The following is a 13119-nucleotide window of genomic DNA, read 5'->3' as shown; positions in this document are numbered from 1 at the left end:
AATTTGTCAGATTCTATAATTTGAATTCCAACTGTTAGACTACTCATATTTCAAATCCTCCTCTTCATCTTCTCTCTTGCGTAATGCCACAGAATTGAGCAATTTTTCCTTCCAACATACTTGTATGTCATATTTCCTTTACCTATTCCAACCTGGCAAGCAACAGATTAAGTGCGATTGGCTTTAAACACACACATGTGCGACCCCCCACCCGCCTCCCAACACACACATAAAATAAAATAAAAATTTCAAAGAGAATCTGATGGCTTGGATTTAATTTAATTAAACTGGTTTTCAAATAACACAAGATAACATTTCAAATAAATTTAATATCATTGATTCTCCATCACATTCATATGCAACAGCAGGTTCCTACATTGTAGAACACTGCCTTATTGCTACAACCATGCATAATAAAACTCAGTATAAATAACAAAAAATCTTTCAGATCCCTAACAATTTTACAAGTCGTCACAACATTAGTTAAAAAACTTACTAGTCTCAAAACGTAAGTTCAGTCTCAAATATTTAGGAATGAGAGAGAGGCAGCACAATGCAAACTGCACTAATTACATGCCTGAACTGAAAGTCCTTTTCAAAAATTACTTTCACATACAAAAAATTCAAAAATTAATCTAGTGGACCAACTTTTTAAAATTTTACAGTATATGAAATACAGACTGTCACCATTTTCTCAAATGGTGACACAGTAAGCTCAAATGATACCACACAGAATGTGTCCATAAGTATCAAGAAAATACAAAACGACAATAAATTTACAGCATGTAATTTTTATGGAAATGTTTATTAGTTGGTGAATTCACAGACTTTTTACTGGTCCCCCCTTTGCCAAAAACTATTTTGGTAAGCGATACATTTGACATGGTTTCATGTGAGGCACTAGACATTTGGTTACAACATGTCAATGTGTTTTGGACAGTGTTTGAACTTTCTGATACACCCAATCATATGTCCGCAAAGCGTAGATTTGTGTTGTATTTAGTGCTTCCAATGAATATTTCTGGATATTCTCTGGAGACAAGGAACCACTGTAAAAGACGAAACTAATTTATTCAAAAACAGACTAAAAATGTACTGTGTCACTATAAATAAATGAACAACACATCTATACAACGATATAATTAAAATTACAGAAATACTGAAGTCTAATTTTGCCACAGAGTATCGATTGTAACAACACATACTAGGTCAACCATACCTGTGTGTGTGTGTGTGTGTGTGTGTGTGTGTTTTTTACAGAGAGAGAACAAAGAAGAAATGGTATCCTTACGTGAAAACTGTATTCCTTAGCCATTCCAAGGCTACATTGACATATTCCAGTGAGCAGTTCCACATCGCTATTGTGTAATACACTGTCAGGTTCCACACATTGATGGAATGCTCTTTTAGTTTTTCCAATAGACCCGGTGCATAATGATTCACCTGTAAAACAAAGTCTTTTGCTGACATATACAAAAAATGCAAAATTTAGGGCACCTGAGATTTAAATATAGCACATCATCAATAATTCCATAACAATGATCTAACAAACACTGATAAGGATTTAGTGCAGCTGCTTTTATCTGGTCTACGGAATTTGGAAATCAGCTGTAAGAGCAAACCCAACTGAGTTTGAGTTTGTATGACTAGCACACTTAACAGCATCAGACCCACTTCTCAACTGTTTTGACAGGATGTAACTTAAAAAAAAAAAAATAATAATAATAAATAAATAAATAAAAAAAATTAAGACAACATACTAAGAAATAATATCCCCAAATGATGCCTGATTCACTCTTTCACATACTTACCCACACCCAAGCAAAAGCACATACCACACAAAACGCACTATATCATAATTGTATAAAACCTACTGTTAAAAATGCAAAAAAAAAAAAAATAATAATAAACAAAACAAGATTCCCAGGATTCACATACGCTGTTTTCCCTTCTTGCCTAGTGAATTTTTCTAGATCTCTGACAACACAGAATGTTCCCACATGTAAAATGGTCAACTGTAAATCCTCATAAATGTTATGTAGGTGGTGCCCCCTCAGCATTTACTTGAATTAAGATCATCATACTGACTATAATAAGGTGCTTATCACAGTGATTATAGCATTCTTCAATTATTTACAAGCTATGGGGCATAACCTGCATACAATGTATCAAAACTTTGCAGTAGGGATAGCCAATAATTCTACACATGTGCAGTGTTCTTGCACATGTGCAGAGCTCTCTCCCAGCCATACACTTCACTCACAATCACACAATACTGAGCAGGAAGATGATGGAACTGCGAATGCGCCTTATTTCACATGTCAGGGCAGTCACACAAGGAACACTGAATGGGTTGCCTGCAGTTGGTTTCACATTTCTCAACAACATAGATCAAATAAAAAACAAATTTTCACTGTTATTTATTTGTGGCACACTGAAGTCACTATTAAATTCTTATCTGGTACAAACTGTAAGCATATGGAGAGAAGCAAATAATTTTGCAATTTTCATCTGTCAGGTTGCCAAGTAATTGGGACTTATTTAGGTTCAAACCCAAAAAAGCTTTCATGCACATATATTGATCAAAATATTGTATTATGTTTGCAACCTAAAGAACTCCTGGACATTTTTAATGTACAAGAATTTGTATTTTGAATGAGAATTACACTGCAGATTGATCAGTTACGTTTGCATATGCACGGGGTGCTGCCAATTGAAATGGCAAACAGTACCAAGAACAGTTCAAAAATAGATGTAAGATTGGCAGCCTCCTCAAAAGCCCACAAAACTATCCTTGCAATTTTTTCAACGCCACAATAAATTCTTCAAAATTAGCATTTTCTTAAACACCAGATGTTCACGGAAATGGATGGTGTTTTCTGTCAGAATTTGTACCTTCCACAATGTGACTTTTGTTTTAACTGCATCTTCATTAAATCAAAAATAAGTTGTTTCTTAGCTCCCAATGTCTTACTGTGTACAGTGAGCAGTCAACTCCGCTGAAAATACAAGGTTTGCAATCCATTCTGAATGTTCTAATTTTTTCTGCTTTGCTTTTTCCTTCATAAATTCAACAATTGCAGGTTTTAAAGTGAAAAATAGTTCCAGGCATGCCCCTTGACTTAACTGACAGACATTACTTTGCAGTAATATTATGTATAAATGTGACACACCCTTTGTTCAATTCCACCGAAAACTGTTGTGGCTGATAGTGTAGTAATGTGTGAAATTTCAGAGATTTTACTATTTCTACCACCAAATTTCTCATATGCTCCATGCCTGCAAATCTAGCACAAACTGCATCCTGAAGTACAGTACAATGAATCCCATGCAAATCATCTGTCAATCATTTTAATTTTTTGCCATTTCATCATCAACTAAACCTCAACATTCTTTCTGCATGATGTTGTAATTTTCCATGGCAAATCTACAGTACCCATCAATTATGTGACTGCATGATAGTTATTGGAATTCTCATTCTTCTTCTCCATCACTCAGATTCATTTTTAAAGGCTTATGATGATAGATCGCTAGACTTCCTATTTTTGTGAAAACAGCTACTGGATTTGTTAACTTCCTTTATCTCATGAACAAATAGTGAAGGATAAAAAGTGCCGATAACACAATTCTGCCAAACTGAAGAATGTTCTGACAACTGAAAAAATGTTGCACTGCACAGCTAAATGTAATGTTGCACTGCAGCAAGTACTTCCAAGAAGGACCGCCAAGCAAAGCCGAGACATATCACACCTCAGCCTGTATGCATGCAGGCATTGTGTACAAGTGCACTTTTGCACACCCTGGCTGACCCTGCTTTACCTAATCAAGGCCGCAGTTAATTCTGGTCATCATCATGTTCTGCACACAGCTGAGCATAAGTTTCTGCCTCCCCATCCATTAATGTTCCAATGCGATTGATTGCCGAATTCCGCTTTATATCTTTGTGCTATCTTCGACTGTTATTCATGTTTTGCCCTTTAGACCCAAAAAGTTTTCCAGAAATGGTCAGCAACCTCTTTTAGCACAAAGAGGCTCAAAATATCTTGACCACAGGCTTACCACTCTCTTACAAATGACAATAGTACGGAGTTATCAAATAATGTCAGAGAAAATTTGCGAGTCCAGAGCTTTGTTGGGTGGGAAATGTTATGCAGGGAAACATTAAACGGCGCATGTACTTTTACTGCAACTGTTTGAATATCTGTTATGTAAGAGTCTGTGGAGAAGTGAGATGTCATTCAATTCTCACAGATTAATTATGAGACTGAGGTCACGTTACAAATATACATCTTCATGTTTTCATGGTGCAGTGACTGACCCATGAAATTTTAGGTGTGCAGTCAAACTTCGTAACAGTACAAATAGTTCCGAAAGCTAAGTAATGTGTCGCTTTTATTTTTGTGTGTGTCTGTTGGTAGTACTATACGATATTATGTGAAGGATAGATTGCCACTCAGCATGTAGTGGAGATATTGAGTTATAGACAGGCACAACAAAAAGACTGCTAAATGAGTAAGCTTTCATCCAAAAGGCCTTCTTTTGAAAAAGACAACATACACAGGCAAATACAACTCAAACATAGGTGAGCATTGTCTCTGCCCAGGCGAGCATTGTCTCTGCCCGCTGAGGCCAGGCTGCGAGCAACTGCGCACGAAGGCAGAAGCAGTCCAGGTTGTGGGGGTGAGTAGGAGGCTGTGACGGGGAGGGGGAGGGATAGCAGGGTAGGGGTGGGGGATTATGAAGTGCTGTTTATGGAAGCATACAGGAAAAAGGTGGGAAAAGGGTACAGCAGCTAGGTGCAGTCGAGAGGTTAGACAGTGGGTGGAGAGGAGGAGGGGATGTAATAGGAGGTAAGTATGAAGAAGACACTGAAGTGGAGAACATTGTGTTGGGCAGTGTGCTCAGCAACTGGATGGTCCAGCTGTTTCTTGGCCACAGTTTGTTGGTGGCCATTCATGCGGATAGTCAGCTTGTTGGTTCACACGCCCACATCGAATGCAGCATAGTGCTTGCAGCTTAGCTTGTAGATCACAACTGTTTTCACATGTAACCCTGCCTTTGATGGGATAGATGACGCTTGTGACAGGACTAGAATAAGTGGTGGTGGGAGAATGTATGGGACACATCTTGCATATAATTATATTACAGGGATATGAGCCATGAGGCAAGGGGTTGGAAGCAGGGTTTGAGAGGGGACAGATGAATATATTGCATAGGTTTTTTGGGCAATGGAATATCACTGTGGGAGGGAGGGGAAGGATAGGGGGTAGGACTTCTCTATATCCAGACGGTGGGACATGGGAGACGATGGGTGACTGGACTAGGAGGGTAATTTTAGTCTGTGAAGGCTGCAGCAATGTCTTTGGTGTATTTGGAGAGGGACTGCTTGTCACTGCAGAAGCGACAGCCATATGTGGCTAGGCTTCATGGGAGGGACTTCTTGGTATGGAATGGGTGGCAGCTGTCAAGTGGAAATATTGATGGTAGTTGGTAGGTCTGATATGGATGGAGGTACTGATGTAGCAATCTTTGAGGTGGAGGCCAAAGTTAACAGTCTCACTGTCTCTACAATGGAAACACTTTTTTACCGCCTTTCTCGTCAACAGCAGAGCTATCTGTGAAAGCAGTCATGTGATCTATAAGCTAAGCTGCAATCACTGTGCTACACTCTACATGGGTATGAAACCAACAAGCTGGCTGTCTGCATGAATGGTCACTGACCCACCGTGGCCAAGAAACAACTGGACCACCCAATTGCTGAGCACACTGTGAACATAACATTCACCACTTCAATGACTGCTTCACAACAGCTTGTGACATATGGATCCTTCCTACCATCACCAACTTTTGTAAATTATACTGGTGGGAACTCTCCCTGCAGTATGTCCTACATTCCTGTAACCCCCCTGGGCTCAATCTTCATTAGTCACTGTCCTTCCTTCACCCACCCCTTCCCCATTTCCACTCCAGCACTACACAGTCTTCTATTACACCAACACACCCACATTATTTTTACTTCTCTTCTTTTACACCCCCCCCCCCCCTTCTCCACCATGCCCACTGTTTAACCTTCCAACTGCACCTAGCTGCCCCACTCTCTCTCCACCTCATCCCTGTATGCTCCTACAAGCACTACTTCACTGTCTCCCACCCCTATCCTACTATCCCTCCCACTCCCGACCACAGCCTCCTCCTTACTCCCACCATCTAGACTGATTCTGCCAACATGTGCAGTTGCTTACAGTGTGGCCTTAGCAGCCAGAGACAGTGGTTATATGGGTGCGAGGTGTGTGTGTGTGTGTGTGTGTGTGTGTGTGTGTGTGTGTGTGTGTGTGCTCTCTAATTCAGAAGGCCTTCTAGCCCAAAGGTTACTCTTTTAGCAGTCTTTTTGTTGTGTCCTGTCTGTGACTCAAGGTCTCCACTACATGGTGAGTAACAATCTATCCTTTTACATAATATTGTATAGTACACTAATAGACACACGCAAAAATAAAAGGGACACACTACCTAGCTTTTGGAACTATTTGTACTACTATAAGGTTTACACGGCTGCGCACCCAAAATATAATGGGTCAATCATGTGCCTATCAGTTGTTTTAAAATGCTACTCCTGAAGGCGAGAGGCACTGAGTCTCTTGTGCCAATAGTTACAACTCAACCTGTGTTCTGAGCCCATTCACATTCAGTGTTAGCATGTGAGCCACATATTGCAAAGTTTTTGTCTCCTCTTTTCCTTCTATGAATTGTAAAGCTAGAGGACAAATGTGTTCGCTCAAGTGGCCGCCAACTTGCAGCACTGCTCATATCAAGAGTTTAATATGTATTTCAAAGTCCACTTGTGGCCACTGACTTTTGTCTGTTCCCTTTTGTTCTCCCCTTCCCTGTCTTTGTTTGTGATGTCAATTTAGGCCAAACCAGGTATTTCTTTGTTTTCTCTCTACCACTTGTGTTGGTACTATAGATGCTACCACTGGGGAAGTTTGTGTTCACCAGCAGGCTCATTTACAACTTTATTTCAGCAGGTGCACTCATTTGAACAATTGTTTTTGTTTGGAACCCATTGTCTGTGACCTGATTAACTTGTTTAGTGACTGTAACTATGCAAAACAATGCAAATGTATGATGGTGAACGGTGCTGCAAGTCTCCTTGCATCAGCACACAATACACTTTCAGTAACACCCTTTGATTCTTCTCTTTTCCAAGATGACGTCCAGCATATTGACTGTTCATTTCATAGTTCACACACACAAGTCAGGAGCAGTGCATGCAGCCTCTTCAACAAGAGTTCCCATTCTTTTATTTCATGAATTTTGTCTAATCATAAGTCTGTTGCCTGATTGAGAAACAGGGCTGCTGTCAGGGATGCTGTAGGGCTGATCTTGTTTTCTACATACATGAACGATGTGCAACCGTTTGCAGATGACACTGCAGTGTACAGAAAACTGTCATCATCAAGCGCCTATAGGATAAACTAATGCCTCTTCAACGTTCAAATACAGAATCAATGTTGTGATGCTTGACAAAGTCACGTCAAATAAATATGTAGACATATCTCTGGAAAGTGGTACAAAATGGAAGGAGCTTTCCCTAAGGAGAGTGGGCAACTTTGCTTTATTGGGAGAATTCTAAGGAAAGTGTAATTCCTATAAATATGACCACATATAGAACACTTGTGCGACCAGTTGGAGTCTCTACCAGGTCAGATTAAAGGAGCAATTCAGAGACAAGCTGCTAGATTTGTTACTGACAAGTTTGATCAACATGCAAGTGTTACGCAAATGCATTATGAACTCCAGTGGAATACATGGAAGGAAAATGACATTCTTTTTGCAAAATGCTATTGTAAAAATTTAGAAACATGCATCTCACATAAGAACTCTGAAGACCAGGTATGAGATAGTAGGGCTCATACTGAGGCACAAAGAGAGACATTTTCCTTTGCTTCATTTGTGAGTGTAACAGGTAAGGGAATACCTAGAAACAGTACAAGGTACCCTCTGCCATGCACCATGTACTGGCTTACAAACTATGTATGTAAATGTAGATCATGCCTGATTTCTGGCATTTCAAAAACGTTATGGGGTTTAAGATATTTCGTCTTACCTTCAGCATAACTCTCTGATTTATAGTGAAAGTGTCAAGACGTATGTCTATCAACAGAAAAGCTAATGTTTCTTTCAAAGAATTATTTCCTTGCTACATTATTTTTAGGCTTCAGTGACCCATTAGTCTGTCTACCACATGGGGTAATGATTAAGTTTCTATTATCATTCTGAGATGAGGGGAAGGAATAGTTTCAACACAAAATTTGGCGATGGAGTTGGTCCTCCTCTACATATTTACCACTCAATGTGACATTTTCCCTACTGATGGATGACCTGATGGAGACCATGGCTGTAGAAATCTACACTTTGTATTTTGACTGTTCAAAAAACATTTTACCTTAGAAACAACTTTGCTGCCATTTTAAAAATGCCTGTCACACAATGATTTCTTCATCCAAGGAAAGAGGAAGACATCACTGGTTGCCATTCGGGAGACTATGGGGGAGGGAGAGGTGAATGGAAGGAGGGAGGGTTCGGGAAGGGAACATTTGATAGCCCAAAGCAGCAGCAGCAGCAGTGTGTGTGTGTGTGTGTGTGTGTGTGTGTGTGTGTGTGTGTGTGTGTGTGTTTTCAGCACAGAATGAGCTGGTGAGATGTGGAGCAAAAACATCCCTTTGGTAGCTTCACATGGCTTTCACCTTGACAGCCTCCTGTAACCTTGTTAGGAGATTCCAGAAGTATGCTCCTGTGAAAACTGGCACCTTTCAGACTCAATCTGTTAGCACCACATGTGTCAGTCCTAAAAAGCACTCGGCTTCATATTGTCCATGACAGTTACAGTTTCTTTACCTTTTTCAGTGATGGTGAAGCCACATTTCCACTGCTTGCTACCCCTCCCTCCCCTAACCTCTCTTAGTTGTAGAGACACACCCAGCACTCATCCATGGTGATGTAGGCAGATAAAGAAGTAATCTGATTTGGCCTGCCACTGCTGCCACATTTCCACTGTTGATCAGCAGACTCTCTGAATGAGTGTGAGCAATTGCAGAACCATGTGTTGGTTCCCTGTGTAATGTTCCAAATGTCATGCAATGTTGAAAGCTGATGAATGGATTTTTCACTTTTTCTGTTATTGCCTCAGTTGTGATGTGCTGTTCATCAAGCATCAGGCACTCTTCCTTGCAGTTCTGGGCCTTCACGGAGAAATTGTCTGCCACTTCATTCTCCAATTCTTCATCAGGGGTGGGAAGAGAGGGGTGAGGGGTGGAGGAGAGAGGTGTGGAGGGGGTTGAGGGGTGGAGGAGAGAGGTGTGGAGGGGGTTGAGGGGTGGAGGAGAGAGGTGTGGAGGGGGTTGAGGGGTGAGGGGGTTGAGGGGTGAGGGGGTTGAGGGTGAGGGTGAGGGGGGTGAGGGTGAGGGGATGAGAGTGAGGGGGGAGGGAGGGTGTTTGTGAGGATGCAGGTGGAAGAGAGAGGAAGTGTGGAGACAGATTGGAGAACAAGTTGTGAGGAGGCAGGTGGAAGAGGGATGAGGCATGATGAGGCAGATGGGAGAGAGGAGTGTGAAACAGAAGAGTGGAAAGTAGACTGGTGGAGATAGAAATATACTCAGATAATTTGCAAGAAACAGCAGGATTGAAACACATCTGTGCAAATATACATGGCATACACATATGGGGGCAAAGCTTGGGGTGAAATCTACTTACGTATACAAAGACTATTAGAACTGTTACTTCATTAAAGGGCAGCAAAAATAAAGATGAGATGACACATACCCAATCAATAAATATTCGAGATGCTGCTTCTCCATACACTCTAATGTTCTCATACCAAATTGTCACATACTCCATCGTAATGACTATTCCCTTCCAGCACAATTCTGCAGCTGGTTTAGCCTTTTCAGATGCAATAGCATAGTAATGTGGCACATTCTCTTCAGCCCATCTGGAAATAAGCCATGCACACAATATAAGTAAATAGCAAACAAGACCATATACTGTTCTAAGCTGATTTTTTTTTTGTGACAGAACTACACTAACAAAACAGATCCGCTTTATTTCAGCCTGCAATAAAACAACTAATCTCACAGTTTACCCTACGTTTTATTACATATTGCTATACATGCAGTCTATTCTCAAATTGTAATTATGTGTAATGTTACTGCAGGTAACCACTACAAAACTATGGAGAACAAACTGTTCAGCTGACATACTACTGCAGCTTAGAGTCACTGTCATCTCCATAACTAATGATTCTAAGAACTTCTAAAAGTATAAAAACTCGTTTAACGATCAGCAGTTAAATCAGGGGTACAACAGACAGATGATGTAGAATCGTTGATTTTTATATATATGGTCAACAAGCTGTAGACATTTAAATCTGCTAAGTGACCTAACAAGCTTCATTTTATCAACTGAAAAATTTTCCCCGAATTTTCAACAATATGCACAATGGACCTACTATGGAGTAGAAAATAACCGTGTTTTTGAGACTGAATTAATATACTTACACACAATAAATGCAATTATGGGTTAGGCATTGGCAACTCTTGAACAGAGAAAATTCAATAGCTGATGAAACAACATCTATTTAAATTCCTAACAAGAATCTTTCCTTTTGCAAAAATTAAATGGAAAAGACTATTTTAAAAAGCACAAAAAAACCTGAGCAACTTTAAAAAGACTGAATAGCTCATAAGATGAAACAGGGTAGCATCGTCAAAGACTGCGAACATCATAATGGGGAACATGTGAGTGCACTACGTTTGACAAGGTTAAGTTACATCACAGGTTACTTATTGGAAGGAAGGATAAGAAGGCAGGTACTGCCAGTAGGCTCAACTACACCTCTTGTCTCCAGAGAGTCAGTTTTCACCCTTCTATAGGTTTTAGTCATAGATGTGGATGCCTACAATGCAGTAAAACATGGTAAGATTTTTGCATTAAACGTAAAGGTAATGAAAAACTGACAACTGGCAGCAAGTACTGCAATTCACTGCCACTATCACTCGGATCTGTCCAATGTTTCATTCAAACCATCAGTGTCAACGCATCCTTTTTTGTTCTGAAGCAGCATTGCAGCCACACCTGGACCTTCCAGCTTTAATCACAGACCATTAGTGGCCTCAGATGCACTTCACTGACATCAGTAACAGGATATACTTCAACATTATCAGAGTCTCTCTCTCTCTCTCTCTCTCTCTCTCTCTCTCTCTCTCTCTCTCTCTCTCCTTGCCCCTCTAACACACACACACACACACACACACACACACACACACACACGTGGTAATGAATGTCATTGAGAAATACAATGTGACCTCCCAAGGTGATATTGACTTCCGTATTGTATTTTCATCATGTCCTTCAGTAAACTCCAATTAACATATGTATAAGCCACAAGTCCAAGAATTATCTAATTGTAGGATATTTGTTCTGGCCATTATATAACTTTCATTTCAATAGTTTGCACAAACAATTTGCATACTGTGATATAAATTGATATTAAAGAGCAGAACTTGTAGAATCTATCATGACATGCTCAGTGACCTCCTCCTGGAGCCTAGGTTCAAAATGCAACGTAACTTGCATAGTCAATAATGCATTGTGATTTAAACTTTGGAGTAGCTGCTTGTTTCACTTCATTCTTCACCATAAAAAGCACATGTATCAATATGTTTCAATTTAAAGATATAATTAACAAGTCACACACTGACAAAAGTTTTTTAACACTTTTCACCCTTCTATAGGTTTTAGTCATAGATGTGGATGCCTACAATGCAGTAAAACATGGTAAGATTTTTGCATTAAACGTAAAGGTAATGAAAAACTGAATTAGGAAACACAAGACAAATTCGTCTCTCTCCAAAAAGAAATGTGATGCTAGACTCACTCGTCCTTGTTCGAGCAGAATTATTCATTGTGTCCACCAACTACCTTACTGTAACTACATCAAACTCTGTATTATGAACTATTCACGATACGTGTTAAATTTTAGACCATTATTTTGATACAACCAAAATGGATTTTTAAATTATCATTTACAAAATGAGTATTATGTACAAACTTTAGCATTATTTGTTTGATTACTACACACCACATTAAATATTTTCCAGATACCTGAATCTGGCAGCCCCTCCAGTGCAAAGTCTGACTTCTCCTTCAAAATACATCTACTGTTTCTTCAGTCTGCAAAAAATCAGGGCCAAACTTTTCTGTGACACACTACGGACTGTATGATCAGCAGTGTAAAGCATTTCTCTTTCTATTGTTCACTTCATGAATATTAATTTTTTTTTTAATTCTCATTCATTACCATAATAAATAAGAAAATAAATGTACTGTGATGCTGCCGTTAGTATGTTGAACAGTTCGAAGAGCTGTCTACAAGAGGCTCCAGAGTGGACACTACAACATTATCCTTATTGCCCACTTCTGCGTATCACTTTTTTGCTCAATGAAGAGTTGCATAGAATATGATGCTAAAATACATTAGTGATGGAAAACAGAAAAGGTTTTTTTTGTCTTCGTATCCATTTTTCCAATTTTCTATTGGAAAAGAAAACAAAAAATGAACTGTGTTTGTTGTGAACTACTGAAAAAATTTCATTACCACGTATATGTGAAAACACTTTCGAAATTATTAAACAGTTGTACAAAGAAATATGTATAATATACAAATGTATAAGTACAGCATCCAAATTAAGAAATACAATCCCCAACGGTTTCTGTACTCTAGGAACGCTGCTTCGCATGTCTACAACACAATTTTGTTAACGTCTCTTCATAGCTCTATAGATGACTACTGTTTTTGCTTACAGACACTGCACTTAGCAGTTGAAAACTATCAGAAGTGCAGCCAGAAACAGGGATTTTTCTTATGTTGCCTTGACTCTAGGAGTGTCTTACGAGGAGAAGCCCCCAGTGGTGGCATCATTTTGAAGCCAAATGTACAGTGATGTAGGTTAAGATCCCAGGCATCATATGCTGCAGTTATTCACCATAGTGGGCCATTAGCTGCGAGTAACTGACAAAAAAATTTTGGAATTCTGTGTGATGCTCGGTAACATTAAAAACTTG

The 13119-nt window shown here is 39.5% G+C and overlaps 1 protein-coding gene across 1 annotated transcript in view; it reads right to left on the bottom strand.

The window, feature by feature from the left end:
- Positions 1-309: 309 nt before the first annotated feature.
- The window catches only part of LOC126259266 (transmembrane protein 214-B), a 157020-nt gene continuing 144210 nt past the window's right edge, over positions 310-13119 (bottom strand). Inside the window, exons 11-13 of the mRNA XM_049955900.1 lie at positions 9820-9988; positions 1292-1443; positions 310-1049 (exon numbers count right to left, since the gene is read on the bottom strand). Of these exons, the coding sequence (XP_049811857.1) occupies positions 923-1049; positions 1292-1443; positions 9820-9988 (448 nt within the window). The 3' untranslated portion in view covers positions 310-922. The remainder of the gene's footprint in view (positions 1050-1291; positions 1444-9819; positions 9989-13119) is intronic.

Source organism: Schistocerca nitens, chromosome 5 (assembly GCF_023898315.1).
Source record: "Schistocerca nitens isolate TAMUIC-IGC-003100 chromosome 5, iqSchNite1.1, whole genome shotgun sequence".
NCBI classification, from domain to species: domain Eukaryota; kingdom Metazoa; phylum Arthropoda; class Insecta; order Orthoptera; family Acrididae; genus Schistocerca; species Schistocerca nitens.
Note: the sequence above shows the minus strand (reverse complement) of the source record. Positions and strands in the feature narration are given on the sequence as shown.